This window comes from Centroberyx affinis, unplaced genomic scaffold (genome assembly GCF_046629955.1).
Source record: "Centroberyx affinis isolate AG114_WGS23_722 - 3 ecotype Tasmania unplaced genomic scaffold, CSIRO-AGI_Caff_v1 ptg001368l_1, whole genome shotgun sequence".
Taxonomy (NCBI): domain Eukaryota; kingdom Metazoa; phylum Chordata; class Actinopteri; order Beryciformes; family Berycidae; genus Centroberyx; species Centroberyx affinis.
Window position 1 is genome coordinate 302,799 of NW_027279855.1, and position 20,663 is coordinate 323,461.

Sequence of the window (20,663 nt, forward strand, 5' to 3'; positions counted from 1 at the left end):
GGCTGGTTCTAAGCCTTTTGATAAATCTTATAAAATGCTGTATAAACTGTTGGTGCATCCTCCTCTTCGCTTCTTAATATTCTCCCCTCTCTTCTTGTGTTGGAGCAGCACATCCACCTTGGTAAACAAACACGTCTCTAATCCAGCTAAGAATGTTCTCCTCACCACAGGAAGCCCATTTCTGCGGCCCCACCAGGCCTCTTCCAAGATCTGGCGAGACAATTTCTCTCTGTCTCTCGTCTTTAGGGGACTTGCTGGGGTCACAGGCTTCTCAAGAGAGGAATTTTAAACTCGGTGCCAAAACTCTGGTCAACAAACCTAAAAGAGGCCAGGTGTGTTTATGTCTAAGCTGATGCCAGATGCGTTGATAGAGTGTTAATCCTGGCCTTTGAAGCAGACCCCCAGATGCACTGTGACTAGGAGTAAAGCTACTCCTGCTTGCCATAATCCTTTCTAAACTGCATAAACATTAAATGGGTGGGAGTATATAATTATACTGTAGGAGACATTGCAGAGATGGAGAGGGCAGTATGAGAGAGCAGAGAAAAGGAGACAGAGGTGTGCGCGTGTTTTTGCATACATATTAGTCCGTGTCCATCTACATGTGTAAGCATGTACGCCTTTGTACTGCATGTGTCAGTGTGCGTCTGTCATGGCTGAGCGCTTATGCAGGCTGAGGCGTCCCAGTGGGACTGAGGCGCGTTTGATTAATTCATCTGACAGATATGAGGAGTTCGACGACCATACCTCACCCTCCACCCATCTCCCGAACGCTGACACACACACAGACAGACACGGCAACAGACGGGGCCCCGCCGGGACCACATGTTCAGGCCGGGTCTGGTGTCTGAGTTATGCATAGTAAAACTCAACACACTCCAAGTCCGTAATATTCCTGTAGCACGTCAGTCTCTGCCCTCTCCTGACCCTTCACTATGACCGTCAGTCTGGGGTTAAGTGACACTAGCATCATTCATCCCCCCTCTCCCTCTTCTCCTAACTGTGAAAGAGGAGCTATGAGGAAGTGATAGGAGCTTTGCGCTGATGAATAGGGAATAGAAGTTCATAATCCATCTGCCGTTAGCCAGACAGCCTCACATATATATATACAACCAGAAGGGACCTTCTACTCCATCACTCACTGACAGCAGACCTCTCCCACAGAGATTAATGGGAGGAACGTACCGTACGTGCCTGACGTACTCCCTGAATGACACAGCAAAAACTAAACTTGGTTTCCTGTCGGCCTACAGTATTTTTTATTCTAGGATAACAGTATAATCTGGTACAGAAAAGAGCAAAGAGGATACATCTGAGTCAGCATCTAGCCTCCAGCATGTAGCAAATCCTCTTTGGCCAGTGGTAAACATGACAACAAGACCATTAGTAGAGAGAGAGGGAGTGATAGGACATTGGCTCAGTATGCAAGATAATGAGTCACTGTTCCGTGTTTACAGTCAGTCAAACAACTCTCAGTGGTGAGGAGGACAGAAGAGTGGACCTAGTGGCATGTGAGAGGTCAATGCTTCTTGTTAAAGCCAAGTTGGTCCTGATGATTCACACTCATTGTCCCCCTGGTGACTGGGATCTATGGATGTGCAGAGTAGCCTACATCGATATGACACTCATGAGAACGGCACCATGCAGCAGAAACACACTGGAAGTGTCAGATGCATGCGTTTTCAATTGCCAATTGTTTTTAATGGCTCCATGTGATTGCTCCAAACTTGTTCCAATTTTGGAGTGAATTGTGCCTCTTTAAGTAAAAGAGAAAAGCATACATGTAATAAATGATTTAAGTGAATGTGACTAGGAAAATCCTTTTCGTCTTAAGCTCAACTCTCAACTCTGATCAGTGTGACAGCTGTGACTGAACAGAGGCAGGGTGAGGGAAAGTACCTGTCTATGAAGTACCCATTTATGCCGCCCTGTCACCCCCAACAGGCCTGTTATTTATAGAGCGGGACTGTCTTATCTCCCTCTGTCTCCTCTCCTCACACCCTCCACAGGGACTCCTTTCCTAGTGAAAGCTTTATTGAAATATTGATGAGGCGTTTTAAATAAGTCATCAGGACGAGGCTGGGTTTTAACCCGTTGTCTGGCAGCACACAGCACGGTAGAGTCGGCAGACTGACGACTGCAAGAGAGACAAGACTCCATTAGCCAAACTAACAGTATCGACTCATTAGCATGGCATGCTGTGAGGGGGGGGTCGGACTGACCCTTTTAGCCGATATCGTGTGTATGTGTGTGTGTGTGTATCCTGTGAACTTGGGTAGATCTCTCTCTCTCTCTCTGCAGCAATCACCTAAAGTGCTGTAGGGATCTGGCTGTGGGACAGGGAGGAGAGGTGTGCATAGAAAAAACTGATACTTGCATAGTAAAGGCAGATGTGGAAAGTAAATAACTAGTGTAGTTACTGTGCTTGATTCTTGCTGTTTTTAATATTTTGCAGTCTTTTACCTCTACTTCTGCAACATAAAAGATTTTGACTTGAGTTAGTTTTATTTTAGACAGAAGAGTAGTGACTACAATGATATCTGTCATGCAGTACAAAGTACACAGTTGGGTATCCAAAACCTGGAGCTGATAATGTCCTGTCAAATTATTTGCAAGCACCACCGCTAAAAATGCCATATTAGATAGATGACATATTAGTTACTGACTGGCCCAGAAACAAATCGTTTGTGGGGAACAACGCATTTACTGTTGTCTTGTTCTTTTAGTGCTCTCACTACCTTCTGTTACTACCTTCATTTAACTGAAGAAACAGTACTTCTATTTGAGTAAAATATTTCAGCATGTTTTCACCTCTGAGTAAGGATTCTGTCATAAATTCACAGCCTCATTGCAAAATATATTTGGATGGTCTGTAAGATTCAATTACTCAATTATTGCCTGTGACAAGTATGATGACAGCTCTGCTGCAATTTGCCTCAGAGCCCGGTTGGTCCTGATTGCTACTTGTCACAGTGTAATGCCTCCCATCAACTGGAGAGAAGCTAATCAGTTTACAAGACTAACCTGACAACACCGACGGGTGACGTTATCGCCAACACAAGCCCCTAGACAAATCTCAAGATTCCAGGGAATATGTTTACCCTGAATTGCCATGAAACAGATTCTGGAAGCAACTGTTTACCCAAAAACAGAAACTTCATCTGAGAGAGATGTCTTTTTCCTCTTCCACATCAATAAATGCAAACACCCAAGACATTTCCGTCAGATTATCACATCACAGAGTTCAAATATCACAGGCCAGCACCCCAATCTATATTCAAAACGTGCCATTTCCCTTGAGTGGATATCTCCCAAAAACACTTGGGTCAGTTTCAGTGACTTTGCACTGAGAGCGGAGGACTAAATGATGATTCTCATCCCTTGCATGCGTGGTTGACCACCACTCCTCTTTCACGTGTCTAATTTGATTTTCCACTGGCTGATTAGCCTGATCTAGAGACCTGTTTGACTTGTCCATTCATTGTCTGTCTTCATACGTCTTGATATGCACTGGGGTGGAGCCCCAGCCCAGGGGCAACCCAGCAGGCCCGCTGGGAACACAATGTTGAACACAAGCATGCACTCATGTTATGGGTGTCCCGCGGTTATATAGAAGGATTTGATAGGTGAATTATTATAAGCTTGAGAGTGTTTCGTTAAGAGACATAAGCTTAACCTACTCCAAGTTAAGTGAAATTCTTCCAAAGATCTTGTGAGATCAAATCATTTATCTTTTCCCTCTTGGACACATAAAAGGAATCAATTTGGTTAACTACATTCCAAGCTAAAACTCAGAGGAGAAACCTTTTTAGGAAAAACAAATAGCCCATCTGCTTAATGATTTTGCTTCTGCAGTGGTGGTAAATGGTAAACAGTCTGCTTTAGATGCTGGTGGAGCTCAGAGACTAGAATGCAAAACAAGCTCAACATAAAGGGTCAGCTTATTTTGCATACATCTCTGCCTGCGGGAAAAGACGGAAGAGCTTGCAGCTAGACGGCTTTCTTTTAATCAAGAATTATCTAAGCATATTCTGGCCCTAAACATTGGTTGGCTACCCAGTAATCGCCTCCCGAAACTAGGCCAGGCCAAGTACTTGGAGAGTGATGAATTTATCATGCACAGCACAAAGTGGGAATCTGTCTTGTATCCTTGGGTGTGAAACCACTTCCAAAAACCAAACTCTGTTAATAAGAAATCCCAATCCAATGAAAGCTGATTATGGTCTAATTGTATCTGAAAGAAGTTGAGAGAGCCACACTTGGACATGGTTTCTCAGCTCCTCTGGAGTCTTTTGTCAAGTAGAAATCAATTATTTTCGCTTCAGCACAACAGCCCTTTGAAGAAGCAATCTCACCAGAGCACAATATCTACACACTGTGTGGATGGGCTGCCATAAACAAACACAGCTATCTCCATCACAGAGGATTTTCCAAGGGTGTGCTGAGAACAACACTAATTACTGCAAACAAATCCCTGTCATTATCAACTACCATATTTGTCTTGCATGCAATACTTGTTTTGCTATCAGGTCTATTTGAATTGCTCTGTTTATCAAGTAGCATACCTAGTTCTTGCTTTATACATGTTATCATAACATGTTATCTCTTTGATTATGTATTTTTAGTGATTATAAAAGCTAATACAATGCCTGCAAGTGTGTGATCTAATTACAGGAAATGAACACGAATTTCATGGATCACAAACTCCTCCTCCTCTGTATCATGTAGTGCAAATACCGGAGGTGGCAAAACATGTCCCCTAGGGTGTCTAACCATCTTCGCCTGAGATACAGGAACAAACAGCTGCAGTCTGTCACTTAACCTGACGTGTGGTCAACTCCACCCTTCTTCTGGTATTCACACACAATGCCAGGGCCATAAAAGACCTGCATGCCTCCACAATGTCAGGCTAAATATTGCTGGTGTAATTCAGTAATACCTGACCTGCCACACCTTCAGAGGCAACCACACAGTCTTGGTGTGTGCTTTGTTAATTGAGATTAATATATTAACTGAGTTATTAGAAAAGTCTCTCACAACAAGTGTCTTCAGTGTGTTGACTGTTGAGTAATGACAAAATATTGGCAACAGATTACAGAGGGAATCACTATCCTACATCTATATTTCTGAAGTTGAACTTTTCATTGGATTTAGCTAAATTTAGTACACACCATATGGTTGTATGGTGGTGGGAAAGGAGGTAGAGAGATTGAGGAACATTTGTGACTAAATCTGTACAATACAATGCAATTTGTATGGGAGAGGGTTTGATAGAGTTCGAATGTTGTTGTCATGGGTGTTTAAATGCACACAAATTTCACATGATTATTTGGGATAGTTGGCACATGTAAACATCATATCATCTTTACAGTAATCCAGAAAACATCTTAATCTAGATTATAATAAACTGAATGAAATACCTGGGATATATTATCTGGGATAAATATGTCTCATCACACGCACTCTTCAATGGCAGTATTCAGAAAATTCTGTTCATTCATGTGCATAATTATAATTGTGAGCAGGATGTGAAGATTAAACATCTTATTTCCAACATGACTTCAATGGGATGGAATATGAGGGTTTATCTAAAATACTGCATGCAATAATTTCACATTTCATGATAGAGCATGAGGTTACAGAGTTTCTCCTTTCATTCAAACAGGCCTTTGGAGTGTCCGTCTTATGTTAACCATTATCTGAACCCTGACAGGCCATAATCCCAAGACCCAACACAACATATTAGGGCTGGGCGATATGGACAAAATCAAATATCACGACATTTTTGACCAAATACCTCGATATCGATATTGCAACAATATTGTAGGGATGACTATTGGTGCTTTCACAAAATATTTACACAATGCGATTTTTTATAAATAATAATCAGTAATGTGGATATAATGACTAAGTGGGTAAAGGCAAATAATAGAACAGCTAGAACAGTCTGGTAAGTTCAGAAAATGACATCACTTTACTGTAATGCAGCCTTTAAAACCAGGAAAAGACAACACTTATGCCATTTCACAATATTACGATATCCAAAATCTAAGACGATATCTAGTCTCATATCACGATATCGATATAATATCGATATATTGCCCTGGCCTACAACATATATACAAGCACACACAAACAAACACACACAAATCACACATTCAAACAAAATAACATCAAACGAGCAGATTTGGATAGACAGATCTCAAATGAGAGCAATGAACATCATTTTTCCCCTACACAGGAAAAAAAAATCATATTTTCCATTTCTTGTCCAAAAGGAAGTCTGCTGTTCACACAGCTAAGCAGATGTTGTCAAAGGAACAGGCCATGAATGTGTCCAGTCTGTCAGTTTTGGACCAAAACCCTGAAAACCTCAGTCCTCAGCCACGTGCACCCCACTGAGGCCAGCCAAACAGGAAAGAAGAGACAGAGGAAAGGAGAATAAAGGGGTAAAGAGAAAAGTCTCTTCAGCTGCCAGGACCTGAGAGCTTTAATAGGATAATTGTTTGAGTGATGTGCTGTGGCCCTCTAGTGGCCAGAGGTGGTTACTTTCACTTTGTGTCGCAAATTGGTAAAAGAGGAGGAGATGATGAGTAACTTCTAAAAACAGACAAAAACAATCCTCCAAAACATTGCTTTCAAATTCAGATTCAAATTCATGTATAACTCTATAAAAACTATGATTAATATTCGGGAAGCACCAATCACAATAACATATTCAGCTGTTAATCTAAACTCTGAAGGATGATGATAACAAAGAGAAGAAGGGCGGTAGAAAAAATGGAATTGCGATTGTGTTTTTTTAATCTCAGCGCACTGCTGAAACAGGAAATGAGTGTGTGCATACTGAGCAACCAATTAGGGTTCACTAGACCACTAGGATTGAGTGTGTTGAGCGCAGATTTAATAGTATGCGAGTGACAAAGGTGTAGTCAAGTATTCAACCCGAGCTGGTTAACGCCTAATAATAAGTTTGTCTTCTCTAAACTCTGACACTAGATAGTGTGCACAATTCATAATAAGTGTAGATGTGGCTCTTTCCTCCCCTGCTGGTCCCATGAACCAAACTTTGCAAGTTCCCCCACTGATGGCCTTTGACAGCTTCTCAGTATCATGCAAACCCTTTTATGTGAAAGCAAGAAGGTCTACATGTATCAGATGTGTGCCACTCCTTGTCAAAAATATATTTAATGCGAGATAAGGGCAGCAAATGAATTTAATTTGTTATCATTTTGTGAAAGTGAATGCATCTTTGCCAAGTAATCAAAGCATGTCATCACCATGACTATCAAAATTAACACTAGTATGTAGGATAGTAGGTTGGACCATGTTGAAAATTCACTCATTAATAACACTGATTTATCAATAGGTAGTGTTTCTCCTATATCAACTACTTTACTATACAACAAAAAACTCCAGCATTATCTGCCAAGTTAGGTCCCAAAGTCCCAAAGAGATGCTGAAGCGTTTCTAAGCTGAAGCACTAACATTTTCTTTCCCTGCCATTAAGACTGAACATACCAGCTAAATTAGAGCAAACAAACTATAAACCAGATTTTCCTTCTGTCCTCCCAAAGGCTTCCAGAGTCATTAGCTGCAACCGCTGCTCAACACAACTCTACATCTCAAGTTTCTGCTCAAGCTGCATATTTTAAATGATGCATTCGAAGAAATCTTGTAATTGCAGGATATTCGTTTGAAAGTGGCAATACTTTTTTTCCAGAATATGTCACCCAGCCCCCTCTAAATGAGTTGTGTTGTACTAAGTCCCCTACCGGAGAGGTTGCGAGGGCGGGCCTCGGCCAGGTCTGAGATGGCTCCGGTGGTGACGGTCTTTTTCATCCGGGAGCCAGAGGCGGCGGCCCCCAGTGCAGGCTTGGTCAGGGCATCGTCACTGCTGGCTCTTTTCAGCTACAACACACAAACACATGTGCTGTTAATGACATCAATATAGGTCTACTTCAAGTAACTTCTTGCTCATGATGACATTTTTTTGTGACATGCCAACAAGGTCAGACACACAGGTGATGGCAAGAATTGATATTTGTTTTTATTTCAATTATTTTTTTAATCATTCAAATGAGGTAAGAAACAAAGCAAAAAGGTTGCATTGTACAGTGGTTATAAAAAAGGTATTCATCCCCCCTTGAGATTTGCACATTTATTTGTGCTACAGATTAGGTCAGATTGGGATTTTTCTCTGAAAAATCCCAAATAAATGTCATCAAAAGTGGAGTGGAAAATTGAAGAAATGTATGTAAATGTATACAAAATGGAAAACCTTGTAAAGATGTATTGAACAGACTTGAGGTAATACTTCCTAGTAAGGTCAAATTAAGGCTAACATGCCTCTGTATTACCTAAGTTGAAGATTCAATACATATATATATATACATATACACATATATGTATGTATTGATTTTATATATATATATATATATATATATATATATATATATATATATATAAAATATGAATAACAATATGTTCTGAAATTATTTTGCCAGTGAGACAATATAGACCAATGAGTAAAAAAAATGTTCCTGTTATTTAAAGTTTAATTTAAATTTGAATTTCCACTCCACTTTCATAGAAAATGACTACAGATGAAAAATCCCAAATAAATGTATTTTGAACTAATTTTGTAGCACAAAATGTACAAAAAGTGAAGGGGGTGAATATTTTTTATAGCCACTGTACCCACCTTTACCTCAGCTTCTTCTCCCTTCCACACACTCTTCAACTTTTCCTCTCCCGTTCCAAACGAATAGATATCTCCCTGCAGCCTCACTGCAGTGGTGTCACATACATTTATCACTGTGATGGTGTGTGGTTGTTTGTAGTGTGGTTGTTGTGACTCACCCTGCTGAGGCGCAGGTCTGAGGCCAGCGTGTTGGAGGATCTGGAGGTCCTCATGGCTGTGGAGTTGGTGGTGGAGGAGGAGGGGGCGAAGGAGGCCTGCTTGGCCCGCTCCTGGAGCCCTGGCTTGGGCAGCCCCACCTTGGTGGCGCCCCCTTTCAACATGGCTGCCTGTCTGCGATCTACACCTGAGGGAGTCCAGAGCAGAGAGTGAAGAGGAAAGGTATGAATAACAAATATTGTGAGTGATTACATACTAAGTATTAATAATATTAAAGGGTCTATGTGAAATTTCTGGTCCAGTGCTGGCCTCAATCGTTCAGCAATGTCATTGCAATGACACTCTGCCCTCCGTAGAGCGAGACCATCTTCAGCATCGTGGGCAGGTTGGACTGTTTCAGAATCAACCACAATGAACGTTTTATTATGTTTACGGACTTAGTTACTACCGATTAGTAATAAAGTCTCACTCTCAACTTATATATTCCGCAGTGTGTTTTTTGCCGATAAGCAAGGCAAAACAAATTTGCCAGATTTCTGAATGGACCTTGGCGTGGTAGGAGGGCCTTCAAACAACAACAAAAACATTAGCCTCAGCCCACTCCTGTGTTTTTGAATGCAGAAATCTCTGTACGTGTGCCGTGGCTGTTCATGTTGTTTCACTCACTACCAGTCAGGAACCTCTGCTGATATTTAATAGTCATATTATGCTTCAGTAAAGCAGAAACATTACACATTTAACCTTTAATAATGTCATATTGTATTAGAGCCCCTAGGTATACAGTATACTCTTCACTTTCGCTGTTCACAGGGAGGTCAGCAGCAGGTAGAGAGCTGGTAGAGAGTCAGTGTTTTGTTTAAGGACCATCCAGTTGAAGCATGGTCTCTTTATCCAGTATGCCACGCTGCTGACTGAAAAAGACTAGTAGGCACTTTTTTGGGATCTAAACCCACTATCTCCCATTTACTAGACAGGCACTTTGAACAACTAACAACTCTCAGGTCACAGCAGGATGCTGGGAAGACTATACTACCCTATGAAGGCAAAAGGCAGTAACTAGTGTGAGACTGACAAAAATGGCTTTTTACTGCCCACAAATTACTTGTACTGTAAGAAGATCTTTGAAAACATAATTTAATGACTTAAGACACAAATTTCATTTTCGACCCAACCTGAAGTTACTGCCTTTTTCCTTTGTAGGGCAGTGTAGGGCTACGACTTTCAGTTACAAATGGGAAACTAACAACGTGCGGGAGCCAAAGGAACACGACTCTCCCTTTATGAGAATAAGGAGACTGGGCAGTAATGGCACTGCTGGTAATATTTGTAGCTGTTCCAAAACATACAAGCCAACAGTAACCTCTGAGGGCAGCTGAGGCGAGACCTGGAGCCACACCACTGGGATACTTCCTGCTAGAGGGAGGAGTGAGAAAACAATCTCTGTTATCAGATTAGTTCAAACCGTTGGCGCCGGAAGACACAGCACAACCTCCGCAGATCTACAGGTAGTGGCAGCTAGCTGCAGCTACAATTGTGAGGCTCTGCAAGCAATATTAATTGAAAAACAGTGCACTAATGGCACTGGCTTTCCAAAAATGTCAACTCCAACAGGATGTGGTCACAGAGACTCTTAAAAGGTGTACACTGATGTCCAGAAGGAAATATATTTAGCTTGGTGGAGAGTAGCAAAAGGAAATGCCATAAAGTGAGGTAGGAGGGCACTTAAACAGGGAGAGCCGGTACTAGTAATGAGCTGTGCAGCTCCCAGGAGACTGGCTGAGTCATTGATTGGGAGGAGGAAGTGATGCTGGGGTAACCTGATCTTTAGAGCCCACTCTGAGAACCACAAGCCTGTTAAAGGGGATACCCTGTCTGTAGGCTCCTCCAGCAGCAAAACGGGTCAACCCGGGACAGGGCTGTCAGGGAGGATAGTTTCCTCCGCTCGAAACTATTTATACTTATGTCAATTACTGGAGTGATTGAAATGAGCCAAATTCCTGCATCACTTGTCCTTAGTGCTCTACATCATTGTGCTGCACATAGCCACCTCTCAAAATCTGCTGTCCAACAATGATTAAATTAGTTAAAATATGACGTAAAATGTGATATAACAAACTACAGCTATGGGACATAGGCACAGTGAATGCTCTCAAAAACCCCCCCAAAAAAACCCCAGAACCAACCAACCAAAAAGCGAACCAACTTTAAGAGTGTACAGTGGATTCAGATCAGTGAAATGTTCCCAGAGGGCACCCACTGGTACATTTTATACTGCAGTGTAATTAGAGAATGCTCGCAGGTCCTTACAGACTTATCTGATTAGGAACACACTGTATGCACTGTTTTTTGTGTGTATGGGAGTGTGTGTCTCTCTGCTGGCCCATCATATGATGCTAAGGCCCCTCTCAAGGCAAGATCCTGTGACTACCTCCTGCCTGGTCTGGTACTCTCCCAGATCTGGCACCTCAGCTGGGACGTCTCACCGCACCTCAGATCAGTTTACACTCATTCCCAGGCACACGTTTGACCTGCTTCTCAACCTGTTATGAACCCTGTGCAGACGAGGAAGTGAGGTAAAATTGAAGAATTGTCCCCTTGAGGCTATATTATTTTCCATTTTGAAATAAGAGGGAATTGAGCAACAACCAAACATTTTGTGGAAGAATTTCAACCAGGCAATAAGCAAAACAATAAGGCAATGTCTGAAAACATAGTCTTATCAAATTGCCTCCACAAAAGCAAGAGCCTATACAGTTTACAGTAGTTTAATCTAGGCTACTTTATTTTCAACTTCTTTGGACCACTGCAAGGTTCTTTTAACAGGAGGATACAGTTCTGCAAATATGACCTCTTCATATTCCTCTGCAGAGATATGAGGCCAATTTCTCAGGAGCTAGGACTGTGTCCCACTTACTTTACAACGGCCTAGTTAGAAACCCAGATGTCTTTGAGAGACAGACAGCCGGTTGTATTTTAAACTTGAACTAGCCCTGGGAGTTAAGACACAGAGTGTGATTTGGGCATCTCACTGTAAAAGGCAGCCCTGTTGACAAAGATCAACAATGACGTTTACATAGATAGATTTCTACACTGCAGCTTGCACAGTTTGAGGAAAACAAAATATGTTGGATGATGAAATCTAGGGATCCTGTCTGAAAGGAGGCTGCTGAAATGCTAAATATGGAATTTGCTCTGAAAAATAGCAAATTATAAAGGCGAATATGATTTGTAGTCACCACAGCCCTAACTAATGGGTTGTCCTCTGCCTTAATTACATTGCTTTTCAAAGCAGGACGATGAATGTAAAGGCTAAACAGGGGACAGAGCTGTGGAGAAGTTTCACAGAGAATTTCTGACTAACTGCTGGACTAGACTGCTGAAAGGAGATAAGGAGAAAGGAGGAGGACCCAAGACCAACTGACATTGCTTATCATTTTGGAATTGGATGAAACAATCTCTCACACATCATCTGATCTCATACAAGGAGAGGGCACTGTGCTTTGGTCACACAACCAAGATCTACACCAAAACCTGTAAATAGCTCACCCAATCAGAACAAGTCAAAAATAGGTCCACCATTGATTTTCCAAACTGATGTTAACAATGTTTCTTGTCTTGCCGTCCATCAGCTAAAGTAAAAAAATTCAAGTGTCTCCACAGCTTCTCTCCATTCATTCAGCAATAGTGGCCCTGCCCTATACAGCAAGAGAAATGCTAGAGAAAACATGACATCAACAAAACGTTGTAATTTAGATGAATATCCCTAAAAGTGTACACACAAGTACAGATCCAGTGTTTAGAAAGAAGCGTTTTTGTCAAAATCAAGGATCCAAAATTGGAACCGTTTTAGTGCTTCAACCTGCAGTAGAACCAAAACTGGGACCAAAATAGGCACAGACATGGAAACAAAACCAAAAATTACCCCTCAACAACCCACTGCTACAAAACAATTACAGAGGAAACACTGTCTTGCACGTACACATCCATTACTCGACTGTGAAGCTTGTCCGCCCTGGGGCTTGCCACGACCACAAATGACCTCAGAGCATGTGGGGAAACTCTAGGCTACCCTCTCCTGACCATTCTCCGACCTTACATGCTGTACTTGTACAGTGTGGGACAGGATTATGTGTATCTTACACTGTGTGTTACAAATATGCAGCTAAATATGCAGAGAAATGTATCCTAACATCTCCAGCAAACAAATGGAACATTGTAGTGACAGCTACCCTCCCTCTATCTGCATAAGAATGAGCATCACTGACAACTCTGTCACTGCCTATCACAGAGTCCTAACACTGAGTGATGAAACGGTAGTCCTGCAAGAAGGTGACAGCAACATACACTTCCTGTGTCTAGGTGGCACATTTTAAGCAAAGTGCATGCAGTTCCTGCATTTACTGCTGCCATGCTACATTCAATTATTTCTATTCCATCCACAGAGAATGACATTAAAGAGATCCAAGCACTGCAACTCAGAATAAAGCATGACCAGCCAACAATTTAAAGCTGTGTTACATCAAGGGATTTCTTTTCACTTTATACAATGGGCATAACCTGAAAATGTCTTCCTTCTTACAGATTCACGCTGACTGACAGTGAGCCAACAAGAGCAGCAATGTGTGTGTGATTCAGCCAGTAAGCATCCCTTCACCTCCTGGCTGCCAGGGCCGAGTTTGGCAGAAGACTGTAGAAAAGATGCTGGGCTGAATGTCACTCTGCTTCATCATATCCTCTCCTATGTTCCTGCCTGGCTCAAATGATAGCAGGGCTCAGACTCAAATTTAAATAGGCTGACAAATAATAGGCTAAATAGAGCAACCTCTGGCCAGCCACTATCGTAAACTCTTACAGCAATGTAAATACTACTCCTACATAAAGTACCGTATAGATTGGAAGGTTTGGCCCAAGTCTTGTTTCACTTTCAAAAGTGTATTCTTAGTGGTTGACAGAAATGTGAGAAACCTGGCAGAAATATCCACAGCAGATGTTCTCAGTCACTTTCCTCCTGACTCATTATATAACATGACTTCAGTTTTTCCCCATTTCAAACTTTCCTATTTCAAACTGACTGCCATTAATCACAGACCAAAACAATATCCACTGTCTCTGCAAGACAGTAAAACATTGTGAAACAATGACTAATTCAGAGATCAAACAGCCTAGTATCCCAATATCATCTGAGACATCAAGCTAGTAAGCAATGAGAAAGAGGGAGATGGACGATTGATATCATACAGAAAATACTTAGAGGAAAAAACAAAAACAGCAGTGTAGTCCACTCACGTGTTTAGTAATGGATACTGTCAAAGAGCCTGCCCCCTGCGTGAGCGCCCCGGAACACAACACACCACAGTATAGTATTTGTCCTCGGCTCAGCTCCAGAGAGAGTTCGAGGGTGAAAATGACGGGTCAGGAGCAAAGGCTGTCTACCTCCATACAGCAATCAGGATGAGGAAGTACTGCAGGCTGCAAGCTGCTGTGCTTTGTGTGTATGTGTGTGTGTGTGTGTGCCTATGGCCTCTCTCACTCTCTCACAAATACACAAAGAGGAAGAGAGGGACTGAGTCTTACCCATGGGCATGTTTTTCTCCTCTCTCACTGTTTTTCCAAACTTTTTCTTACTCATGAAGAACAGACGGCAAGAAAAGGAGAGTGGAGGAGGAGGAGGAGGCAGGCTCTGTGGCATTGAGACTACTGGGCTATGCACCAGCTGAATAAGGATCATGATTTCTATTATTAGTTATCAAGCAGTTTTAACGGTTGTTGTTTGAGACTTTCCTCTCAAGACAGTGGCTTGTCATCTGATTTAACCTGGGATCACGTGTGGTTTGTGGGTGAAATACAATCACTCCATTGTATGCTTGAAATAAGGAACAAAGTAGTAGGCTATAAAGCAAGGGCCTGCAGCGCTTCAATGCAGTGTGTGCACTGCATCCAATTCATGTCTTTGACTCACTACAGTACATTTTGAAAAAATCGACTTGTGACTTAGTTCCTTATTCCCAAAGGCTGTTTAAGACCAAACAACAACCAGCTAACAACACTGACAAAGCCAGTCTTTGTCTCAGAAACACTTCTTCTTAATGTGAGGGCGGAACATTTGTGGAAGGGTCTGCATTTTATGCTCTCCCCAACTGTTCTAATTTGGATCCCACAACCTACGGTATGCCAAGGCCGTGGAGCATGTGGGTAGAGCGTACTGCTCTCTGGGCTGGGATGAAACAGGCTTCAGTTTGTGGCAAGTGGTAAATTGGGGAACTTGGCTTGACCACACCCCTACACCACCATAAAAGCTGCTTTTTAAAAAGGGCGCTGCAAATGGTTGAGAAACAGTTTAGAATGCTTTTAAGGCACCACATCCTGTTTGACACCCTGTACATAGAGATTTGGAGCGTGATTAGGCACACACACTGCATGCTTTTGACTACAGTGATTAAGTAATGTTGCCACTGGGAGCAACAGCCTTACTCAATTCAGCCTTTTCAAATGCTGTCAAAACACTGAACCTCTTGTGATTCTTCACTGCCAGTGTTCACACATGTGCCTGCCCGTGTGATAACTGCTGATTAACAGCACCACACTGGGAGACCAGCAATGATATTGACTACCAGTCAGCCAAAATGATAAAGCCTCATTCAATGTATACAGTAGATGCATGATTTCCAGCTAGCCTAAGCCTCCTTATTACCAACATCTCATGCATTTAAATTCAAACAGTTTTCGAAAGGGTAAAAGAGGAGACAGGAAACAGCAGACCATTAGACTAACAGGCCAAACATTCATAAATTATGATGTAACATAAAGCCGTGTGGCTGGATGCTCACTAGGTAGGGCCGTGTGTCATTGTGTGATATGTGAGAGTACTGGGCCAGCCTGAGTGAAGTATACACTCAATATCACACTCCTCAGAGGGAAACATGAGGAGAAGAGCAGGCAAACTGGACCTCCAGAGTGTCACCACCTCCTTTCTCTCCCCCTTTCTTGCTTTTCCTTTTTCCTCTCTGTGCACAGGAAAGAGCACTGACTCAGACGCTCCACGGCACGCAGACACAGTACAGCTTGGTGGCATGGGATGTAAAAACAAATGTAAAATGTGCAATGAGTGACTCAGCTAATTGTGCCTTAAAATACAGCTTTTTCCTCAATCCTAGTCATTCAAACGTCAGCAGCCGAAGCCTAGTCTCATTATGTCATCCAAAAGTTGTGACAACTATACACAAAATGAGAGTGAATTGCATACATACTGTAGGATTAAAAATGTAATTGTCAAATTCACTTTTAGCTGTACTTTCAGCAGCCATCTTTGTGTGACAACAGAAAGAAATGAGTTCAGGTAACTTTTACTGTAGCCTATATCTGTGCAATACTGACTAGGGACATACAAGACATACACAATGTGAGGACAACACATTATTTGATGTTTTGGCTCCAGTCCATACTATTTACTTAGGATGTGTAAAGGAACAATGACTGTAATATGGGTTGTCAGCTTTAATATAAAGTTGTTTAAAGACGAAAAAACCCAACTACAGCCTTTTTGACAAATGTTCCTCTATTTTAGGGTGTCAAAGAATATACAGTAGTTTTTTTCATATGTAGTCACAGTTTACTGTGCAATAATTCAAAAAATATGCACCCCATTAATATAAACTTAAATATAGACTTAAAATCAGCTGACAATTCTCTTTCCAGTGTTTTTGCATTGTATTACAGTGTACATCTCTATGAGGATTCAGCTGTGGCTCCACTGAGCATAAACTACAGTAGCAGTAAGGAGCAGATGGTTTGGATGAACCAGTGAAAGAAAATTAACGAGCCAGGCATTTCACATTCTAAATGCACACCATGGAGGTAAACTGCCCAAGGTGTGAGCCAAGCATGATTTGAGCCTATTAGCAAAATAAAAGCTTGCCATTCTGTTTTCCTGGTAACATCTGAGGGTTTGATTAATACTTGGAACACAACCACACACATGATTAACAAGATATTCAATTGAACAGAGCTGTTGTATAAACAGGTAAATGAGAGCATGAGCTATTAAACCAGCTTTGAATCATCATGCTCCTGCTACAGGATACTTCAAGATTGGCATGAATGACATTAGCAGTTGTTTGTCCCTACCATTTTTTTCTAAGTGTTGAAGTTGTTCTTAGCTATCTTGAAGCTCTGTAGTGGGAGCATGATCATTTTAAGATGGATTGATATCTCAGACACTAGTTTATTTATTCTCATTTCAAAGTAACGTAAAGCCAAGCAGAGTCACCTCTGAATCTTCCAGCCAATGTTAAAATTTAAAAAGGCTGGAAAGAGATCATAGGAAATCAAGAGTATGGATACTGGACTTCTTACACCCAGCAGAGGAGAGTCTCTTACTGTTGCTTCTGTTGGTGTGATAAGTGTTACCGTTTAGCTACTGATATCACATTACTATAACAAGACCTAAACATCTGAGCACATCTGCACTACAGCCAGTGAGTTAGTCCAGAACAGACCACTGCTGCTGTATAAACTTGTGTATTTAAGCTCCATTTCACTTTCATATCTGTTTATTATTTGACATCAGTGAACAGCACATATCGTGGTAGGCAAGTGAGTGTGTGTTTGTGTGTGTGTGTGCACACTCATGCATGCATGCATGTATTTAATGTGTCTATCTGACCACGTCGGCAGCTCTAAAGCATCTGTGCAGCACCTGGGCCTAGGAAAGCGGTGTGTGCAAAGTCATTATCTCAGCTAAAGTGAAACAGGAAGAGTCTAGGATTAGTCTGTATCCCATGCTGTGAGACAGTCTCTGCTCTCCCTCTGGGTTCCCCTTTAGATCGGGGGGGATCTGAAACTAGTACGCAACAGGCCATGGACTCCTTCCTAAAAGCAATAAATCATTGAGGTTGTAGCCTAGTTTCACACAGAACAAACACAGCAAATTTTGTGGCTTCTTTGCAGTCCACACCAATTTGCAAAACTTAGATGTGAGCAAAACCAAGATGCCAAATGCATTATAATGCCTACACCTGTACAAATATTAACTTACTTTAAAAAGATTCAAAAAGCACCACTGGGAATAGGGAGCCCTGAACCTACAACTAGGAAGCAATAGCTCAAAGGAGGTGTGTGTGTGTGTGTGTGTGTGTGTGTGTGTGTGTGTGTGTACAGTATATGTGTGTTATGTCTTCCACGAGCCTCTTGGCCATTCTGCCAGCTGCTTTTGTGTGGTGAGCTTTATTTCAGTCATTGCTTGAGAGAGAGGGAGAAAGTAAGAAAGAGGGGAAAAGTAAGAGAGAAACCAAATCAGGCTTTCTAGTACTAGGCGATACTTTTGCCGCCAAAACACAGAATATCTACTACTGCATCTGAATATGAAATAGCCTAAAGATGAGAGCCGCTGCTTAAATCAGCATCTTTTACATCAAAAAGAGATGAGAGGCAAACAGAGCGAGTGAAAAAAGTGCAAAGTTGATAGTTTCCTTAGTCAGATCTGACCGTAGATCAATAGGTTGTTTTGGCTGGTCTTTGGGCCGTATAGCGGGGGTTCTCAAACTTTTTCAAAATGAGAAGTGTAGTCTCTCAGCATGAAACCATGGCTCATTAAAATGTGATGGGACACATCAAGGGGGGTGGGAGGAGTGGGGTGGGGGGGCACACCAAAAGAAGCACGGCTGCACAGAGTAGGGCCATTTCAGTGCAGCGTTTTGAGGTCTGATGCAACAGACGCATTTGCGACCTAAATAACAAAATTCTCAATTATTCTTTATCTATAAGCGATTCGCAATTTCCTCACGTCACGCATTTAAAATGTTCATAGCCACCATTTTAAAGAATTAGCCTAACACCTATTCTTACAAAGTGGCTTTGCTGTACCATTAGAAAGAGTGACAGATATTGAACTGTGCAATCTCACTGGAGTCGCAGCCATCTATTATCTCCCATCTCCCCCCAAAAAACCTGCTCTGTCCTGGATTCACCATATACAGTACGAGTTGATATAGCTCCTACTGCGGCCTTCATGCATATTTAATCTGTTTCATCCTCCGTTTCATCTTTCTCAGAGCTGGGCTCCCACGAGGGCCAAACTTCCTGCTCTGACGGTGTCAAAGTTCTTGTCTGATAAATAGTCAGTCAGAGCCACGTTGCAGGAACTGCAGCTGTCTTCCTGCCTGCCGGGCTGCATGTACAGTGAGTGGGTGGATTCCATAGAAACACTAGCATAGCATCCATGAGAATTGGGGGGAAACAAAAAGACGACTACTAGACTGAGCTCAGTGAATTTCCGCAATGTAATATCACAATGATGATGCCACTGTGTATAAATACTGTCCAACCCAAAAGGAGTGTTCCCTTCTCTGTGCCAGTCGAGTTGCCAACAGTACACCGACTTCTGGCATGAGAGATATTTGATGTGCATTGTGGGTGTGTTCAATTTTTAGCTCTATGAAGAGAGGCCAAAAGAGAAATTACAATGGGTCAGACATCTTTAAGCAAACATTCGTTGACACACCCACACACGTGTAATGTCACAGTCAACCATAAACTCACTTGTCCAGTTTACCTGGAAGGAATATCAAATCATCTGTCTTGTTCTTGGCATACACTTCACATTTCTGACTGCTTCAATTTCATCAAAAAAGAGATAGAGATACTGTTCTTGCTGTCGGACTACCATGCATGCATAGGGGACCAGACATAAATGTGCAAAGACCATATCTCTGCCCTGCCTCTGAAATGACTTGGCCCAGATGACCCATTTAAAGAAACGGTAGCATTCCTTGCAGTTAGTGAGTCAAACTGTTCCTTCACAAGTATGCGATCTGTTTCCTGGACGTTCCCGGCCAAAAAAAAAAAACAGAGTCGGGGGGAAAAGAGGCTTGGAGCTACCTTCCCTCACAGCTAATCTATACATCTCTCAGACAGAGAATGTTGCTGTGCCAGTGCAATGCATTTTCTCCACCGGCCTTTGGCAGATGATGCATCACAGAAGGAATAAGGGAAAACCTGAAAGACGGTAAACTGGCAGCGCTGTGGCGGCTGGCAGCCATCTGTGCCTTTGCGTGGCAAAAGTAATATTAAAGTACCATGCAAAATATCCGCAATCTGCTGGCAGCCTACTGAGCGGCCTCATCTGCTGTCGGGAACAGAGGTGCTGCTATTCAGGGGACTGACTGCATGCCAAACCAGTACCCATTCCTGCTCCAATCTGTCCATCTCCCCTTATCTCCTCAATTAGAGCCTCCTCCACTGCAGCAAAGGACGTGCCACTCCAACTGTATGCAGACCAGGCCTTGCCTCTTGGGAATAGATAACAGCTCTTTCTTCTCAGATCACACTGACTGCTTTCTCTAAATGTGCGTGTGAGTGTGAGCTGAGTGACCATACCAGGCAAAGAAATGAGTTTCTAGTGACGGTAGCTTCCCTAACATCCTCGTGATGAGGAGTGCGAGAGCCACTGTCACTACAAACAGTGGGGTCACCATTCAGAATTGCCATGTAGTTTAATTACGGTACGATAGGCAATGAGACAGACAGACAAAAGTGTTCTGGCAAACAGATCCCACAGAGCATAAAACTGGTATTCAGACTAATCTTAGTGGCTTAGTTGTTGTGATGTCAGGCCACTCTGCGCTGCTGAGTGCCACTGGACAGTTCTGTTGGACAGGATTCACAAACTATGCTCCATCTGCCCCTCTCTCTGGTATTACATTTATAACCAACCAGGTTACAGAATAATTGGGTGTCTATTCACCACCCACTGTGGATCAGTGCATTAAAACCTTGTGCTGTGAACAGGCCTATAGAAATTTTTGGA

General features: G+C 42.2%; 1 protein-coding gene across 1 annotated transcript in view; it reads right to left on the reverse strand.

Moving 5' to 3' along the window:
• The window catches only part of specc1 (sperm antigen with calponin homology and coiled-coil domains 1), a 72,766-nt gene that overhangs the window by 49,744 nt on the left and 2,359 nt on the right, over positions 1-20,663 (reverse strand). Inside the window, exons 2-3 of the mRNA XM_071525945.1 lie at positions 8,863-9,047; positions 7,776-7,911 (exon numbers count right to left, since the gene is read on the reverse strand). Coding sequence (XP_071382046.1) covers positions 7,776-7,911; positions 8,863-9,024 — 298 coding nt within the window. The 5' untranslated portion in view covers positions 9,025-9,047. The remainder of the gene's footprint in view (positions 1-7,775; positions 7,912-8,862; positions 9,048-20,663) is intronic.